Genomic DNA, 20,831 nt, shown 5'->3' on the forward strand with positions numbered 1-20,831 from the left:
TTTGTTATTTCTTAAGAAATTTATGTTCATTTCTTAGTTTAATTTACATTCATTTGGTTTGATTTCGCTTGAATTTGATGAACTTGTTCATGTGGGGTTATTTAGTTAGTGTTTGTTCAAATCTAAAGCAATTTTGGTTCATTTGTGAATTGAGTGAGGTTCACTTGATACTACTGTTAAGTATTAACCAAATTTGTTATTCTTTAAAGAAATTTAGATGCATTTCTTAGTTTAATTTACATTCATTTAGTTTGGTTTCACTTGAATTTGTTGAACTTGTTCATGTGGGGTTGTTTATTTAGTTTTTGTTCAAATCTGAACCAAATTTGGTTCATTTGTGAATTAACTAAGGTTCACTTGATGCTGCTGTTAAGTATTGACATAATTTTTTATTCCTTATAGCAAAAATGAAAAAGATGACCATCTCAAAAAAGGAAAAGCCGCATTACAATGTAAGCATATACACATTAAATCAACTCTATTTTTGTATTATAAATATATCATAACATAATGTTTCAAATCATTGTAGAAACTCACGATTTGAGATGCTCAACAAGATTGATAGCTAGGGTGTTTGCCGAATTGAGTGAAAAAAAGAAAGTTATCGTTGAAGAAATGGGATTCGGTGTACTGAGACATATCCCAGAATTGAATGTCTCGCACAAGCTCTTGAGGGGATTGATTCTTTGCTTTGATCTCTATCATAGATTCTTAGACACTCGCAACGGCAAAATTTACATAACCCTGCCAAGGTAGGAGATGCATTGGGCCTAAATTTAGGCGGTATTATAATTTTTATCTTATACATTTGTATTTTCTTTTTTGATCTTTTTTTATTTTTATATTAATTTATTTATATTAAAATATTTCGGTTCATTTATTTAGTATTGACAAAAAATTTTATTCCTTAAATAATTTCGTTCATTCCTTAGTTTATTTGAGGTTCATTTGGATACAAAAAATAAATTCGATATGTTCTTGTTTATGATTAAGACTTTTTCACTGCTTGTTGAAATCTGAACTGATTTGTTTATATTAAAATAGTGTAGGGGATAATTTCTTGAAAAAATTGCATATAGCAAACTGAATGAGCAGCAGAAGGAGATTGTTGACAGCTTCAAAGATGCTACTTTGGCGTCTTTGACAAAATCTATGATGGATATGAGTATTAAAAGGGAGGAAAACTTGCTGAAATTCAAGACGACTTCATCGTCTTCATCCAGAAAAGCTTCTTGTTACCGACAACTATAAGCACAGTCTTCCCAGTCCAAAAGCCACTTGTCCTTCATGTGGAGATAGTCCGACATTAAAATTAGATGTCGCATGTGTTGAGCTTCCTGATCAAGGGAATCAAAGTCCAGAGAGCATGACACAAACTTTCAGTTGATAGTTGCGTCTTTGTGTTAATGATAATATATTTTCATGAAACAAAGTTTCTTAATTCAGAAGCAGATGATGTTCTCGGACCACCATGGGTGGAGTATTGGACATAGAAGAGACTAGTTGACCGGATTGCCTTTGAGACAATTAATAAAATGATAAATAAAAAAAGCATTTCCCTTGAAATTTTGATTCAGGTGCTTTTAAATTATTGTGCTAATTAAATAAGTTTCTGTTTTAGGAAATTGTGAAAATAACAGAATTGAGAGGGGAGAGATAGAAGAACAGAAGGAAAAAACAAAGGAAAAGAAGAATAAAGAAAAAAAGAAACTTGTCATCTTGCATTAGTCTTTGAAAGAAGAAATTTTTCTGAATTTGAGTATACTTCCCATCATCACTTATCGAAAACTATCTATTTATTTAAAAGTTTATATTGTTATTTTAATACAAATTTTTGTATGCATTGCAGAGAAAAAGAAGAAATGGAGAAAACACTGCCATAGAAAAGAAAACAACCACAAAGAGTGGTGAAAAACAAAGCAAAAAAAGGAAGATTTTTCAGATGGATTCGAAAAGCAAAATTGAATCCGAAGATGAGTAAGATTCAGAAATGACTATTTTGTTGTTATAAAAATATATTCTATTTTTATTGATTGAGTCTTTTTGACTGCTTGTTCAAATCTGAAATAATTTTAGTTCATTTGTGAATTAATTGAGGTTCACTCGATGATGCTGATAAGTATTGATAATATCAGTTCATTTCTAAGTTCATTTGAGGTTCATTTAGTTTAGTTTCACTTGGATTTGCTAAACTTGTTCATGTGTGCTTGTTAGGTTAGTTATAGTTCTAATATTTGTCAGCTGTATACATGCGATGTATTTTTGTTGATGATTGAATCTATTTGACTGCTTGTTCAAATCTGAAATAATTTTGGTCGAATGTGAATTAACTGAGCTTCACTTGACTGCTTGTTTCGCTGTTTGTTTTCGAACATGGGTTGTATTTTCAAATCATTTAAAATTTTGGTTCATTTATTTTTTAATTAAGGTTTATCTTGATTTTAAATCAAAATTTATTGTATGAATTGTTAGAAGTGAAGAAGAAAAGGAGACTCGTAAAAAAAAGAAAAAAGAATGAAGAGAAAAAATGATGGTGCTGCAAAAACAAATGTTGCTCCGGATGACCATGACTCGACGGACGTGCGATATGATTTATCGCAGACGTAAGATTAAGTTTCTTATACAAAGTTCTTTTTCTTTCTCTGCTAAATTTTCTTAAGACCTCATGTAATTTCTTTGGTTTTATTGAATCATATTTATTTTTTTGCTTAGACTGTCGACTGTAAATTTGGGCAGTGAAAGTGAACCTGTGTTTCAAACATAGACGAGCTTGGAATAGTTTGTAAACGCACCGAGCAATACCAAGTAATTCCTCTTAACATTTATTTACTTCTTTCGCTTTTAATTTGAATATCTTGGTTGATGATTTTAATTTCATTTCTTTTTTATTAGAAAAACACCCCTGAATCCCCAGTTACATTTTTTTTAGAAGAAAAAAATGGCATGAAAAAAAAAGAAAAATAGAGTTTACAATCTCAAACTATTTAAGTTGAAATACTTACATTGGTCTTTTAAATTTAGGTAATAATTTTTGTTTAATTATTGACACAAAATTTTTGTTTAATTATCAGTAGCCCAACACCTGATCCTCAAGAATAAATTCTTGTGGTTTGAGAAGAAAGTCAATCTCAACCTTTGAATATGTGAATTTTTCAATTTACTTTTCTATTCTAATCAATGTGTAAATTCACTTAATACAGATTTCCAATTTTCTTTTCAATTCTAATCATTCAGCATTAACTCTTTTTTTGTTTACCTTCATTAGTATTCCCATTGCAATATCTCTTCCAAGTTCTCTTGTTGAAGAGCTAAAACAACAAAAAATATTTACCTCTATCCCTTCAGAAACTCAAACAGAAGAAGCTTCTATTAATGAGTAAGTTCTAATTAAAATACTTTTTATTAGTTTTTATGCTATATAATAATAATTTTGGTTCATTTTAAAACACATTACTATGTAATCCAGCTACCAGCCCCAAACTCAACAACAAGCCCGGTAGAAACTTTGGAAAGGGAATCAGAACCAGAAGCTCCTCTTATTGTGTATGTTTTAGTTAAAATCCTTTGTTAGTTTTGATGCTATATAATAATAATAATTTTAGTTCATTATTAAACACATTCATGCGTAATCCAGCTGCCTTCCAGAACCCTAACAGCAAAACCCCGAAGAAACTTCGGCAAGGCAATCGGAGCAAGAAGCTCCTCTTAATGTGTAAGTTTTACTTAAAATATTTTCTATTAGTTTTGATGCTATATAATAATAATTTCGGTTTATTATTAAATACTTTCCTGTGTAATTCAGCTGCCCTCTAGAACCCCAAGAGCAAGCCCCTGAAGAAACTTTGGCAAGGCATTCGGAGCAAGAAGCTCCTCTTAATGTGTAAGTTTTACTTAAAATCTTTTTTATTAGTTCTGATACTATATCATAATGCTTTTTTTATTATTTCAAAACCTTTCTTCTGTCATCTTGCAATTCTCCCCGTCCTCGACATTGGAAAGATGATGTACCTTCGTTTAGCCTTGGCATAAGTCCATCGACCTCTCAACCAACAGTAACACAACTTAAAAAGTTGGTAAAGGCAGTGATGGATGCTGGGGTGACAGCAGCATTGCAATATGCTGAGGAAACCAGTGCCGAGCCGAGTTTAAGCACTCTTGAAGGGTACAAGACTCCAGTGAAAGAAAAATAAATAATAGAGGAGGTGAGAGAGAAATATTATCAGTGGATGATGCAAATAAAGGTTAACAAAGAAGGGACAACCAATGAGTTTGAAATCGTATTCAAGTTGGACCACAAAGCTCATTTAGAGGGAGAAGATCCCACTTTTTGTCTCTAAAACCCAAACAAGACGTAGAAAATACAGTAAAATCTTCGGCTATTACATTAACATTAATAATTTTTCTAAAAAGTTTTATTCCCATACATCTAATAAATTTTCATCCAATAGGTGGTCTCTACAATGTGTATGCTTCACAACAACAGAAAATGTCGCAGATTTGATGAAGAAATATACTGTGTGTCGAGATATTGTGGTAAGCCAAACTTCTCATTCCTTATGTAATTTCGGTTCATTTCTTAGTTTAATTAAAGTTCATTTGAATCCAGAAATGAATTCGATGTGTTTTTGTTAATGATTGAGTCTTTATGACTGCTTGTTCAAATCTAAAGTAATTTCGGTTTATTTCTTAATTTAATTGAGGTTCATTTGAATCCAAAAATAAATTCAATGTGTTCTTGTTGACGATTGAGTCTTTATGACTGCTTGTTCAAATCTGAAGTAATTTCGGTTCATTTTTTAGTTTAATTGAGGTTCATTTGAATCTAGAAATGAATTCGATGTATTTTTATTGATGATTGAGTCTTTATGACTACTTGTTCAAATCTAAACTAATTTCGGTTCATTTGTGATTTAACTGAGGTTCACTTAATGCTACTGATAAGTATTGACCAAATTTGTTATTCCTTAAGTAATTTGGTTCATTTATTAGTTTATTTCAATTCATTTTGCAAAATTTAATGATGGAAAAGTATAACACCCCAAGTTTTTGAAAAATTGGACAATAATTTATTCATAATTTATTATTTTATTTAAAAAAATTATTTTTTTAAAAGTAATTAAATTAAATTTTATGATACTTTGAGTTTAAAATCTATTAATATTTTTAAATAATTTTTAATATAATAAGATATTTTTAAAAAAATAAATAAATTATAATTATAATTATTATTACTATTATTAATTAATTAATTAATAAGTTTGATAAGGGATTTAAGAAAAGAGAATCATTTACTTGGCCGAAGCCAATGTGAAAGCAACGGAAAGAAAGCCAAAATGTGGCTTATATATATATATATAACCTTTTCTAGTGATGTTTACACTTCTCATGAAATTATTCATTCCTGCTTGATATGTTCTTCGATCTCCCTTCCCCTCTTTTAAGATCAGATCGAGAGTTCCAACAGAACGAGCATTCGCTCTACTTCTTCTTCCCTCTTCAAGCTGCCGAATATAGATGGATGGACTTTTTCTTGACAGAAAAAATAAAAGATGATTCCTGTGCTCTGATTTTTTATTTTTATTACAATCAAAGAGCACTACCAAAGTGTTTCAAAAAAAGGGGTTATCCTGACGTAGGTCTGCTTTACCACGCGAAAAGCAAGCTATAGTTCCCTTTTTATTCTGCGCTCTCTTCTATATTTTACCAAATTTCCCTAATCTCGAATGGATTTCGAAGTGGATAGCGTGTATATATATATATATATATATATATATATATATATATATATATATATATATATATATATATATATATATAACACTTACTTAGGCTTCATCCATTCATTTAATCGAATGGAATTTGAGAAAGAAAGAGAGAAATCGAGTGAGAGAAAGATTGTGGGTGAGGAAGAGAGAAACCATGGAACCTTCGAACTTCCGGCTTTGATTTTTTGAGATCCGTAACTCTAATAAAAAATTTAATCTGATAAAAATGTTCGTATCTTCCTCCTCTACATGCTGGCGTCACTTTTGTTTGGTGGAAGCTGACGGTGACGTAGCTCTCCTTCCCTTGAGTTCGGTCAATTGGAGTTCTAGGAGGCACAGATAATTTCTGACGTTTTTCTCTTCAGCAGCTCGGTCAAAAAGCTTCTCCAGAGCTTCCGTTGTTTTGATTTTGTACGGAGGTAGGTTTTGGTAATTTTATAATAATTAAATGTGAATTTGATAAGTGAATGTTGGTTTGAGTAATTATTGTTTGAGTTTGAATGAGTTTATGTTGAATTATTATTGAATTATTGGGGTTTGCTTGAAATTTTGATTTGGTTATGTATGAACAGCCACCTGAGGTGTTTTTGATTATTTTGGGAGTAAAAATAGATTTTCGAAAGCTTTAAAAATTATATTAGCTAATTTTGAATTATTAAAGAAATGATTATGTTTTGAGTTTTATCGAGAAAAGTATTATGTTTAAGTTTGATTTATCAAGAAAATGAGTTTAATGAAAGAGAAATAGATTTGAATTTTTTTTTTTTTAAGAGAAATTTTGATATCTGAAAAGACCTGGGTAGTATGCAAGGGTTGTGGTTTAGTCCCACTTGCTCCAGGTTAAGATTTTAAAAAGATTGTGGTTTTGAATTTGAGCTATGACCTAGCAAGGATCGTGGTTGTTTACCACCCACGGGTTGTGAATGTGTTTGTGGGGATCGTGGTTATTTACCACCCACATGTGTGTTGTTTTTCTAATTGAAGATCTTGCGAGGTTCGTGGTGGTGTACCACTCGCAATGGTGGGGTTTGTGGTGGTGTACCACCTGCCAGGTGGGGTTCGTGGTGGTGTACCGCTCATCGGTTTTTAAGAGGACGATATCCGAGTTAGTTACCAGATGTGTCAGATTCTGGCAAAGTAACCGACACGTGAGCTCACGGCCAGTAGGACAGACATGCATCATACTGCATTTGTTTGTTTTGTCTGGGTATGCTTAAGTATTTTGGTTTGCCTCTCTGATGATTTTTGTCTAATTGTTATTTGTTGTACTTGCTGTAATTACTCTCTGATTGTGTTTGTCTTGCACTGTTTGTGCTTGTAATTGATTCTGTTTTGTGACTGAGTTTCGATATTGATTTAATTTGGACCAGAGGCCGAGTTGATTTGAGTTGGGCCGGAGGCCGTGATTGGTAGGATCAGCGGTAAGTTTTGATTAAAATGGTTTATTAGTAAGCGGTGAAAAGTATGTAGTGCTGTTTTGTGCAAAATTTTAAATAAGAAAAATATGAGTTTTAGATTTGAATAATAAATATAACTACACTCCCCCGACCCTACTAAGAACTCTCCAGTTCTTACCTTCTATTTCCACCCCCTTTTAGCTACAGGTGCGAAGATTTAGTGCGGAGCTACAGGAGCATAGAAGATTGAGTTTACGAGTTAATTTCTTAGATTTTATTTTTTCTCGTTGTTTACTGTTTTTTTTTCTAGAGGGATAGGACTTGCATTTGACTATCTTTGAATAAGTCTATGTATATAAAGTTATGTGAATATATATACTTTTGTGATTAAGTGATTTAAAATAAAGTCTCCTTTCGTTTTTGTAATTAAAGTTTCGGTTCGTATTCGCGAAGGCTCAATATAAATAAAGATAGTATATAATAAAAAGATTTAGAGGTAAGTAGCGCTCAGACTTTTAGTACGATCATAAGGTGCTAAAAGTTAGGGTGTTACATTATGGTATCAGAGCAGTTCGTTCATGTTAGAGACTTGGGAATTGATTGACTATGCTTCACTGCATACTCTAAGTGTCTGTCATGCAATAGGATTTGTCCCAATGACAAGAGTTTGAGTTTCAGATGCATGACTGTCTAATGATTAATGCTATTAGTCGACCGTTACATTCCTCATGGTATTAGGTCTGACTAACTTAATACTGATAATTTATGTATATGGAAACACTAATGGGTTATCATGGATGAAATAAAAGTAATAAGTAATGCGAATTACGGGGTTTGGGAATGTTAGAAGTTACGTTTTAAGGATTCATTTCGAAGTATACCCTTTATTCGTGCTACACGAACTCGTGCCATCTCTTCTTTCATTATCTTCATTGGAATTCTTGCCTTGGATTATCTCAGAACATGATCTGAATATTTTCCGACCAAACCTTACTGTCCCCATGTACTTTTGTTTGCCTGCAAACTTAATTGCCTACCTGACCTCTTCCAAACATTATCTTTGATATTCATGTACTTCTCTTTGTGGACCTTATTTTCTTTAGTTTAAATTTAAACTTATTCCAATATAACAATTTTTTAGGACAAAAATTTTTATAAGGTGGATGAGATATAACACCGCGAGTTTTTAAAAAATTAAATAATGAGTTATTTATAATTTATTATTTTATTTAAAGAAAATTATTTTTCTTAAAGTAATTAAATTAAATTTTATGATACTTTGAGTTTAAAATCTATTAGGATTCTAAATAATTTTAATATAATAAGATATTTTGAAAAAAAATGAAAGAATTATTATTATTAATAATTAATTAATTAATTAATTAATAAGTTTGATAAGGGAATAAAGGAAAATGAATTATTTACTTGGCGGAAGCCAATGTGAAAGCAACAAAAAGAAAGCCAAAACGTGGCTTATATATATATATATATATATATATATATATATATATATATAACTTACTTAGGTTTCATCCATTCATTTGACCGAATAAAATTTGAGAAAGAAAGAGAGAAATCAAGTGAGAGAGAGACCATGGGTGAGGAAGAGAAACTATGGAACCTTCGAACTTCTGGCTTTAATTTCTTGAGATTCGTAACTCCAATAAAAAATTTAATTCGATAAAAGTGTTTGTATCTTCCTCCTCTATATGCTAGTGTCACTATTGTTTGGTGGAAGCTGACGGTGACGTAGCTCCCCTTCCCCTTGAATTCTCCCAATTGGATTTCCAGGAGGCACAGACGATTTCTAACGTTTTTCTCTTCAGCAGCTCGGTCAGAAAGCTTCTCCGGAGCTTCCGTTGTTTTGATTTTGTACGGAGGTAGGTTTTGTTAATTTATAATAATTAAATATGAATTTGATAAGGAAACGTTGGTTTGATTAATTATTGTTTAAGTTTGAATGAGTTTATGTTGAATTATTGGTGTTTGCTTGAGATTTTGATTCAGTTATGTATGAACAGCCACTTGGGGTGTTTTGATTATTTTGGGAGTAAAAATAGATTTTTAAAAGCTTTAAAATTTATATTATCCAATTTTGAATTATTAAAGAAATAGTTATGTTTTGAGTTTTATCGAGAAAAGTATTATGTTTGAATTTGATTTATCAAGAAAAGGAGTTTAATGAAAGAGAAATAGATTTGAATTATTTTTTTAAAGAGAAATTTTGATATCTGGAAAGACCTGGGGAGTATGCAAGGGTTGTGGCTTAGTCCCACTTGCTCCAGGTCAAGATTTTAAAAGATTGTGGTTTTAAATTTGAGTTATGACCTGGTAAGGATCGTGGTAGTGTATTCTTTGTCCAGTATTGCGATGGACGTGGGGATCGTGGTTGTTTACCGCCCACGGTTTGTGAATGTTTTTGTGGGGATCGTGGTTATTTACCGCCCACGTGTGTGTTGTTTTTTCAATTGAAGATCTTGCGAGGTTCGTGGTGGTGTACTGCTCACCGGTTTTCAAGAGGACGATATCCGGGTTGGCTACCGGATGTGTCAGGTTCTGGCAAAGTAACCGACAAGTGAGCTCACGGCCAGTAGAACAGGCATGCATCATACTGTATTTGTTTGCTTTGTCTGGATATGCTTAAGTATTTTGGTTTGCCTATCTGATGATTTTTGTCTAATTGTTATTTGTTGTACTTGTTGTAATTGCTCTCTGATTGTGTTTGTCTTGCATTGTGTGTGCTTGTGATTAATTCTATTTTGTAACTGAGTTTTGATGTTGATTTAATTTGGGTCAGAGGCTGAGTTGATTTGAGTTGGGCCAGAGGCCGTGATTGGTAGGATCAGTGGTAAGTTTTGATTAAAATAGTTTCTTAGTAAGCAGTGAAATGTATGGTGTGTTGTTTTGTGCAAAATTTTAAACAAGGAAAATATGAATTTTAGATTTGAATAATGAACATAACTATACTCCCTGACCCTACTAAGAACTCCCCAATTCTTACCCCCTATTTCCACCCCTTTCAGCTACAGGTGCAAAGGTTTAGTGCGGAGTTACAGGAGCATAGAAGATTGAGTTTACGAGTTAATTTCTTAGATTTTATTTTTCCCTCGTTGTTTACTGTTTTGTTTTCTAGAGGGGTAGGACTTGCATTTGACGATCTTTGAATAAGTATATGTATATAAAGCTATGTGAATATATATACTTTTTTGATTAAGTGATTTAAAATAAAGTCTCCTTTTATTTTCTTAGTTTATGATTGTGAAATATATATCATGAAATGGATGGAAATAATTGACCCCGAAAAAATCAAAAATGAAAAATATAAATGTAAAAACTAAAAATAGGTAAGTAATTTCTAAATTGATAAATTTCGGTTTATTTCTTATTTTATATGGGTTTAAATTAAGCAATTTCTTTCAATTGAATTATAGGAAGAAGCAGATGCTTTCAGACGAAAATATGGTCCAACCATTCTCTTGGACAAGGTAATTAAATTGATAGACAAAGTCATTGAGGCATCTGAAGCCATAAGAATCTCAAAGCCATTCGCTGCCCTCTCAAGTTCTTTTTGTAAATTCTCATCTGGGAATATAAAAAGTAAATAGGTTCAATCTGTAATTAACACTAATTTGTAAGGAATTGTAAAGAGGTAAACACTTCTTTCACTCGTTGTAAATGGTAATGTATATATTTGAAAATTTTTTCTTAAATTCTTTTTTTTATTTATTGAAAATGTATGGGCTATATTGAGATCACATTAATTTGAATGAATCTAGATTCACCATGAATACACTAAATAGGTTGAATATATGTATCAAACCTCAAGAGCGGAAAAAAACACAAATGAACCGAAATTTATGCACAAAATGAAATGAAAATGAACCTCATTATATGACTATTCAATTGCAGAAACACCTAAATTGTTTTCCACAACACAATTGCATAAGCTAGTTTGAAAAACTAAAAAGTGACTATTCAATAAAGCATAACATAAATAAGAAATTAACTCTCATTATATGACTAAAACTCAAATGAACCGAAATTTAGTCAAACATGAATTGAAATGTATTCTAACTAAATACCTAAAACTGTTTACCACAACACAATTACAGCAACTAGTTTGAAAAATCAAAATGTGACTATTCAATAAAAAATAACACAAATCAGAAATTAACCCTCATTTTTATCAAAGGAAAAATATTATATTAGCAAAATTTATTTTAATAAACACCAAAATTTCTATCATCCACTTCGGGATAATTCATATCATGTGCATGATAAAGGCCGGAGCTTGACTGAATCAATGATCCACCATCTAAAAGGTTTAACTGCAAAAAGAAATAAATCATATATTAGCAAAATGCACAAACGCATTTTTCCTAATCAAAAGCAAATCAATGTTACCTCGTTTAGAGCTGGCTTTTTCTTCTTCTTTTTTTTTGTTGCATTTGCGATCTTTTTTTTTTCATATTTGATCCCAGTCAATTCTTGGGACGTCCGCTTGTTCTAACACGTGGGGGCTTTGAAGGTCGTTAACATCATTCAACGTAGGTCGTCGTGAGATAACGAATATTTGCTTTTACTTTTCGCTTGATATTCTTGCATCTCAACCATGACATTATCAAAATTCCAGTGCAGAATTCCAGTCAACTCCTCGGATTCTGACGCAAATTCACAAATATTGTACAAGCGAAACACCAAATCATTAAATCTATTGCTTCTTGGCTCCAATATATATTTCGGTGCCACTTTATCTACTCGCTCAAAGCTTAAGGCACTCAAAGAATGACGGCACAATATACTCCTTGACTCAAACAATAAGCACTGACATTTTACTTTGCATGATATCGCATTGTATGTAACAACAAACTTGTTGAACCTTGAGTTAGAAACCTGTTTTACAACTTCATATGCCATATAACCTAGAACTGACTGTGTTGATCTTGTGATGCAATTCACCTTTCCTCTAAATTGTGCTTGAATTTTTCTGAACTTTTCATGAGTATACACATGCAGAAATTGAGCCTCTATTGTTGATTTTGTTGCACACAGTATGACAGTATGAAAATATGCAATATCAAATTCTCTCTCTCTCTCTCTCTTTGCTCTCTGCTTTCTAGGCAATTATCATATTGCTTTACAAATTGAATCAAGGAGCTATTGCGTGTAATAAACTTGTTAAAAAAAGCATGCATGCTCTCGTTCCTTTGTGTGCTTCTCATCCCGGTCCAAAGTGGTGATTAAGATAAACTAGAATTCATAAATGACGATCTTCAAATAGCTCTGCAAATGAACCAAAATCAAACACAAAATGAACTGAAAGTTATACCCGTTTTCACCGAAAAATAACAATATCAATTAATTCGAATAAAACATCGGTTACCTGAAAGCCACTTATTGCCTCCAACACCATACTTTGTGAAAAAATCATTCCAATTCCTGTCAAATGCATCTTTTGTAAATGAGTCCCAAACAACATGACTCATCTCTTATTCGATTTTTTCATGTTGCTTGTAGCCATTTAATTTACTTAGGATCTTCTTCATGATATGCCAAATGTACTACCGGTAAATTGTTGTTGGCATACAGCTCTCAATAACCTTTTGTATCGATGCGCGTTGATCAATAAGAATCCCCTTTGGTGCCTTTCCTCCCATGTAACGAAGTCAACATTTGAATAACCATTTAAATGACTGAGTATCCTCATTTTTCATCAAATCACATCCGAGAAGTGTCGACTAACCGTGGTGATTCACACCCACAAAAAACCAAAAACCAGATTGTACCTGCAAATGGACACCAACAGTTATGAACCAAAACTGGTTATGCGTATGAACCAAATATTATATCACAATGAACCAAACACATGTTTGTGTTGTAAGTCGTATCAAATGAAACAACATCTCCAAAATACTCGTACGCAACCCTGCTTCTTGCATCAGCCTAAAATGCATTTTTGATAGAGTGATCAACTTCAAGGTTAAGCTCAAAAAAAAATTTTTGATTCTTCTCTTTCATTCTTAATAAGTACTTTCCAAATTTTTTGGCTTCGGAAACATTCTGTATTTCCTTTGTAATGTAATTCCTCACTTCTTTTTCAATAAAACTTAGTTCACTATGACCACCTACTGCTGCTACAAATGACTGATATATTTTACACGGTCTGATTCTGGCTTCCTCGTTATTTTCAATAGTACGACGCACAAACATGCTTAGCTCCCTATGTTGTTTAAGTATCTTTTTTCGATCTAGACAGCAAGGATGTGAATGATTCAGAACAACTTTAGAAATAATCCAAAGACCAACGTCCTTCAATATATGTACATAAACCCTGGCTGGACAGTTTATTCCAACTGAGGGTTTGTCTTCAGTGTTGGAGATATCTTGGATTTCTATTTTTTTTTCTCTCTACTACATGTAATTAGTTAATTCTTAATTTCATCTCCCTTCTGAATGGTGTTCCTTATTTTCGTAGAAAAACCAGCAAGTTTGGAATAATCTTTGTAGAACTTTCCAACTTCTTCGAGTGTCTTGGAAGTCATCTCAACCTCTGGGACGAACTGTTCATCGACAATACACCTGGACTGTAAAATGAACAGAAATATTGTTATAACAAGACCATTGTGTAATAACCAATGAACCGAAACATATGCATTCTATATAAATTCAAAAACTCCTGCATTCTATCCAAATTCAAATTCATGAACAACACATATTTTAGCAAAGAAAGACAAAATTATTCATTATCACTTTATTCAATTGGACTCCATTCAATTCAATTCAAAATTTTTGAAGAATGAACTGAAATAATATCATAATAAGATTATTGTGTAATAACAAATGAACCGAAAAATGTCCATTATATAAATTCAAATTCAGAAACTCCAGCATTCTAGAATGAACCGAAAATATTATTAAAATAAAACCATTATATAATACCAAATGAACCGAAAATTGAACACTGGTTTTATTACTTTATTCAATTGCATTCCATTCCATTCAATTCAAAATTGTTGAAGAATGAAACTAGATAAAATGAAGACCGATCCAAACCTTGTCCACTTGATTCGATTAAGAAGAATAATCCAAATCGCTCTCATTCAATTGATTTGAACTTGAATCATTTATTGTTTTGATAATACGATATTCGATTCAGAAGAATAATACGCTATTTAAATGCATATCGAAATCTAAAGAGAAAGAGAAGAAATCTGAGGAAAAACACAACAAAAATGAATGAAAATCTGAAGAGAAATCAGAGAAACAAAAAAAAAAAAAGAACGAAGAAGCTTTACATTGAAGAAGAACGAAGAAGGAAGTTGAAGAGGAAGTTTTACGTTGAATAGATTTACGTTAAAAGTATTTAAAAAAACATGAAAGAAAGGTGGCATGGCATATGAGAAAAAATTACATGGTTGGACTTGGTTAGGAAAATTACTTGGATGCAAAGCATTATTGCAAATAATAATAAATATTTAAAGTCGATAAAGGGCTAGTCCCTGTCCTTGATCAGTCTTACTCGAAAGTCCAAAGTCCAAACTAATTACTGTCACTAAACTCGGTTTTGGCCAACCTAAAATGATAATTAACAATAACCAAATAAGCCTAATTCTCCCATTTTTATCTTTGGTTGAGCAAAGTTACTTCAGGAATCCCACAAAGGCCACAACTGATGGCTAAACGGACACTATGCTGAATAAGTGTTGAGAAACTAGCGCTAATTTATCCTATTACACCATTTCAATCTAACAATCAAAAAACAAAAAAATGAATACACTAACAAATAATAATAATAATAATAATTTTATTTCATTAGACGAACTAATATTGTCTGTCTAAACAAAAAGATCGATTTTAAAATTTTAAATTTTTTAAGAACTGATATACTTTTATTAAATAAAAAAAATAAAGACTGATTCAATTAATTTTTTTATTAGAATTTAACGTGAGAATTGATATATCTAACAAAATAAAAAGTTAAAAACTGATTTAATGATTCAAATTTATTTAGAATTAAATTGTCTGACTAAAAATTTTTTTGAAAACTGATTTGGTATATTACTCTAAAATTAATACATAATTAAATAACTAATACTGCTTTTTTGAAACTACTTTGATCAAATACTCATTTATATTTATAATTATTCCTTTTTGTTGGATGAAAATAAACTAGCGCGGAAATATAATTCTTCATTAGAAAATTCTGAGCAGATATAAAAGCTACGGATTGTGCCATTTTTTTATTATAATATCATTCTTTGGGTGTTGCTTGGGTATGAGTTTGAGGTGAGAATCAAATACAGCTCCAAATGCTTGATAATTTGATATCAATTGATTTCCAATGAAGTATCAGCTATGTAGCTCTTCAGAAAAAATCACAGATACAACAATAAAGTCTTCAGAAAAGCGCTCTACTATTCTCATAAATCAAATCTCACACTCCATCTACCTTTGTAGTCTGCATTGAGGTCCAATTATTCTCCTAAGCTGCACATAAGGAACCTGAAACAAGGTTCAAACATACAGTGTTACCATTAACGAAAAGGACAACATGTAGAGAGTATGAAATGACCGAGCAAATAGTATGGGGGAATAAATTACTAATTGCAACTTCATGCTAATTTACTGGTTCCACAGCTTCGGATTGGTTACCACACAACATATCCACAGTGATTTTAGTTATTCTTTTGGAATGAAAATAACTTAAAATAAGGATACACAATTCCATCCAACAATTTCCACTCATCACTTCAGCATTTGAACTGCACTAGTTGTATTTAGCAATCCCCTTTCAGTTCATAAAATTCAATCTCAACTTCTCTACGCTTCCACTAATTGAGATGCATATAATAGAATCACTAAATTGAAGGACATGGAACTATGCATATGGCATAGCTATTAGGTGATGTGCAAGAGTCAAGAGAAACCTGTTCAAAGACTTCATAGCCAAGCCTAAGTCTAACATCTTGGTCCTTCTGAAAATTAAATATGTTCCATGAGAATTCAGCAGCTCCACTAGACTTCCGCTGCGAAAACCAAAGTAGCAGCTGCCGTTATTAGATCAAAGGAAACAACACTAAAGAGTCAATAACTAATTCCGGTACCTCTTTAAAGTTCTGGTCAACGTCACATCGTCCCTTAATTTTAAAGTCAAAGAGCTTATCAACAGTGACAGGGAATGTCTTCTTTGCACGAACAGTGTAGCGTAGCTTCTCATGCTTATCATAGCGCAATCCAACACCAAGTGTTGCTGATAAACTACATTACAGTATCACATAACAAGAATTAATGAATTTAATTTGAAATACGATTAGGGCTTGGGAGTAAAACGGAACTGACCGAGGGGTAGAAATGTCTAATTTGGGCACTCAGAGAACTGGCTTGCCCGACTCTGGTATCAAGCTCTCCATGAACCTGCCAGAACAGTGCCACGTACACAACCTCAACTATAAGGAGAAATATTTCTTCAATTACAGCATAGCATTTGATGGCCAAAACAACACTGTTACCTGGAAGAAAGTGTTCGAGTCGATTGGGACTTTCTCCTTCGCATGATTCTTAGAGCTTTCGAATCTCTCCATATCTCAGAGATGTCTCCATTTTTTTTTCCCTCACTCGATTATCCCCTACTATCTTCAGCAGGACTTTAGATTATTTATTCCATAAAACCCTAAAACATGCTACGTTTTTTTTAAGTTGATGATGCTACGTTTTTTATTTTGTATAAGGGTTTTCTTATCTATGGGCCCATTTGCTGTCCACTCTCTTGGGCAACATAAGCATATGGTAGATGGGTTTGGCTAGATGGCGTTTGATATATTTTCTAATTCCATGAAAATTATATGGTTGAATTATTTCATGTGTTTTTCTATAAAACATTTAATAATCAAATTGCACATAATATGTTTTCAATATTTAATCAACATTATGGAACTCTTAATATAAATTGTAACCAATCAAATTTTGATCATTTTGTTACAACAATTTGTAATAAAAACAAACCATATTTTATACAAGTATCTAAAAAACCTCTGTATTTCATAATTTCAATTCCGTTGGTCGTGTAATACGGGCTCGATGAAAGAGAGTTAAGTACTAGTAGTATCCACCATCCAGTAGGTATTGGTAAGATAACAAGGATATAAAAGTGTACAGTACCATAAACCTTAACTGCTGCTACAATATATAAATAAAGTCCATACAAAACTAGCAAAATCCTCTCTTGGCAACGATTAGACCGCCGCAAAATTCGAACCAAACAAGTAAAACAATGTCAAAATGGTCTCATTTCATGTCGTCCGGAGCAGCATATTCAACAATCATCATATCTCATCGATAAAATCCATGAGGTCATCAACCTCCTGCCTCAAAGAGGTAATTTTCTGCTGATTTGAAGCAATCCGATTCTCAATTTCCCTTCCTCCTAACTTCTTCTCGTAGCAGTCTACAACTGTTGTGTGTTTTGCCATGAGTCTCTCCTGCAAATCTCTCTCCTTAGCAATCAGTTCTTCCACCTGAAAACAACAGCATATGTTATAGAAATACAGTATAAAATCAAGAGGAAAAGAATATAGACCAGAAGTATTTATTTCTCGCATAACCTTGGGCAGTATATGAGCTGCTTGTGGAGAAGATTGCAAGAATGTCACCAGAGGCTTCAAGTCTTTAGAAACCCCTTTCAACAAGCTATCAACTGATTTTCTAGTTGCTTTACAAGCTTGAACATCTCCTGTCCTAGAAAGATCACGCAATGATGCTTCTAGCTTGTCATGTGCTGTTAAGCAATGGCTAATGATATTATGGATCTGCTGAACAGTTGCTTGCACCTGAATGGTGGTGACACGAGTCAATAATCTAAGTACCAATCAATTGTAAATGTTAGATTCTATACAAAACACACCGTTGATTACCTCTTCCCACTGGACCTTAGCCAAATAAGATGCAGATGATTTGGAGATTGACAAATCCGCATGCATGTAGACAATGCAGGCAACAAAGAGAAAGAAAAACCCAAAGATCAACATCAGAGGCTCCCTGAGCATGGAGAGACTGTTAAATTTATAATAGACCTGCAACATCAGCAATGACAATTAGTAAGATGTACATCTACGTCATTGCTATATACCAAAGAATATATCAACCAATCAAATTCATAATCTGTTTTTCTTGTATTCTAGCAATCTATTCTGTTTCAATTTCTGGCAGCCTAGACTTACAAGTCGCAACAACCAAGTGTAAAGTAAGCAAAAAACTTAACACATAAATACATCTCCAAATTCAAAATGGTCTATGAGATTTGGTATCCTAGTCTTAATTCTCACAGTAATTTATTTTTTTTTTATTGATTTTCCTTTCAAACAAATAGATGCTCAGAACCTTTCACCAAGATTGTTACTAGCACACTATTGTGCTAAATATCACACTATTGGTAACAATTATCCTTGTGGGCAAGATTGTTAAAACATTAGCACACTAATTTATTCTTGGTGGCCTGCTTGATACAATCTTACATAAGCTTCGTCAAAAGATAGAGGGGTAATACCTGAAAGTGCTCATTATGCTCAGGCACAACATTGTTCTTTTCCAGCACAACAACAGGTCTACCAACAAGATCCAAGTGGGAAAACTTTGTCTGCAACAATTACATGGAATGGCTATAAACCCAGATAAGGGAGCTAAAACTGATGGTAAAGAAAATAGTGATGGTTTGGCAGAAAAGGTCAATCTAACTATCTAGGCAATACCTCCTGCCATTGTTTCACCGGAAATGGAACAGACGCAGAAATATCTTTGGACCCTTCTGGTAGAACAACCTGCAATTGCAAGCAACAGCAGATGTAGTTGTAAGCACTATATGATGAGGAAAATAACCGAACATAACGAAATGTAGGGAGGATTACAAAAGATGAATTACTAGTAAAGTATTTCCAGTTTAAGAACAACTACTGAAGTTGTTAACCACTCAGGTACCAATTAGTTAAAAATCACATTTGTATCTTCATTATCAAGATAAAATAATGAGCTAACCTTCACAATGAGAGTGTCAATCACTAGCTCATTATAGGGGAACCAAAAGAAAATTAAGGAAACGTTTTCCATCCGATTCGAATAGGAAGTCCGCAATGGCAAACCATATCCATCGTAAAAGCAGTTCTCCATCCACCAAACAAAGGGTACCTAGGTTCAATCTCAGTTCTGTCTGCTTTCAGAGAAGTATAATCTTAGCAAATATTAGCAAAGTATTTCAGAGCAAAAATAGGAAATTGGAGACATCCACCTTCTTTGAGTCACCCCATAACTAGAGTGGAAATGTTTCCAATTTCATCCCTGTAGTAAACTGAATGAGCTCGTGGCGGCAGCTTGCAACAAGACGCCTAAAGGCTGATGCACCTCTTACATATGGCTGGCCTGATAGTCAAGTCTGCATGGAAACAAACTACTATTACATGTCACTCTAACAAAATAACGACAGAGGAATTCATAATCGCAGAAACAAGGTAACCTAGAAAATTCTCCTTTACTCTTGGCACCACCATGAAAGAGATTGTAATGCTCTGTGACCTGTACATTTCCCCAATGGGAAATCTCGATCTCTCGCACTAACTCTTCAGCAACTGCAAAGGGTTGATTATTCTCAAAGTGAATAATTATTGGCAAGTATGAAAATGGTGGAATATTATGGAACGGGCCATATTTTCAACTTCAGATCCAGACAGTTTTGTGCCCTCAAGTTTTGTGTAGGACTCAACTCTTGCTTCGGGCAATTTAACAGCGAGTGACTGGACCATTACTTTATAAGGAGAAAGAAAGTGTGCAGTATCTTGAAACAGTAAAAGCTGGATATCAGCTTGACTAATTTTCTCAGGAAATGGTTCCAACGCATGGGTAAAACAGCCAAGACATCCAACAGCAAACTCTCTCCCTTCCCAAGCCCCTTGGGTAAAGATAGGGAATAAAATGTCAAGAATCAGGCACATCTTTAGGGATAACAACTTCAGTGGGTAAACCAGCACCAGAAGATGCTTTCCCTTTCCCCTTTCCTTCATTAAGTGTTGCTGTCAAGTATGCCAGGTGCTTTGCCTGATTTTCAGGAAAGGACAACAAGATCTCGGAGATAGGGTTTGATCCCGCATTCTCTACCTGCAAACAATAGAAGCAAAATAAAATAAATAAAATAAAAATTATTGAAACACAAATGTGAAAAAGGGATGGCATGCTAAGAGCAATTACATCTGTTAACTGGCTTCAGAACTGGTTCTCTTTTGATTTAAATTTAAATTCTGGTTTGCCGAAGAAGGAAAAGATTTGTGTTTCAAAAGCATATATCTTTAAATCAAAATTTAAGAGGTATTTCTTCCAGAACCTTAGGTTGTCAATTACCTTAACCGAAATTCAGTGGTGTATAGTATAGTATAGTAGTAGAGTTCGTGTGATACATTTGCTAAGGCAATGGTTAGTGTCCATGTCCACTAGAGACATCGACGACACCATTTGTTTGATAAGACACACATTCGATGGCACAGTGCACACAAGTGCACACAAAATGCATATCTTCAGTGTCCCTCCTTCGGCTAAGACACAGATTTTAGACATGGACATAATTTTTTTACACTTTTGCTCTTACCCTTTTTTCTTATTTCCAGTTTTAACCTTCATCTGTAACCCTAAT

The 20,831-nt window shown here is 33.0% G+C and overlaps 2 protein-coding genes and 1 pseudogene across 2 annotated transcripts; all 3 read right to left on the reverse strand.

Moving 5' to 3' along the window:
- Nucleotides 1–15,374: 15,374 nt before the first annotated feature.
- LOC112763572 (outer envelope pore protein 21, chloroplastic-like) lies at nt 15,375–16,841 on the reverse strand. The gene is given in 7 exon segments (XM_072222135.1): nt 15,375–15,629; nt 15,632–15,646; nt 15,649–15,664; nt 16,090–16,188; nt 16,267–16,419; nt 16,502–16,576; nt 16,672–16,841. Coding segments are annotated over 7 exon segments (477 nt in total). The 5' UTR covers nt 16,744–16,841; the 3' UTR covers nt 15,375–15,582.
- A 481-nt stretch (nt 16,842–17,322) lies between these two features.
- LOC112763573 (dolichyl-diphosphooligosaccharide--protein glycosyltransferase subunit 1A-like) lies at nt 17,323–19,275 on the reverse strand. The gene is made up of 6 exons (XM_072223031.1): nt 19,190–19,275; nt 18,907–18,975; nt 18,705–18,794; nt 18,073–18,231; nt 17,764–17,988; nt 17,323–17,676 (listed from the first exon to the last, which is right to left on the reverse strand). Exons 1-6 carry the CDS (start codon nt 19,259–19,261, stop codon nt 17,485–17,487), a joined length of 807 nt encoding a protein of 268 aa, XP_072079132.1. The 5' UTR covers nt 19,262–19,275; the 3' UTR covers nt 17,323–17,484.
- A 174-nt stretch (nt 19,276–19,449) lies between these two features.
- LOC140172990 (dolichyl-diphosphooligosaccharide--protein glycosyltransferase subunit 1A-like) lies at nt 19,450–20,377 on the reverse strand (annotated as a pseudogene).
- Between the last annotated feature and the right edge of the window lie 454 nt (nt 20,378–20,831).

This window comes from Arachis hypogaea, chromosome 17 (assembly GCF_003086295.3).
Source record: "Arachis hypogaea cultivar Tifrunner chromosome 17, arahy.Tifrunner.gnm2.J5K5, whole genome shotgun sequence".
NCBI classification, from domain to species: Eukaryota; Viridiplantae; Streptophyta; class Magnoliopsida; order Fabales; family Fabaceae; genus Arachis; species Arachis hypogaea.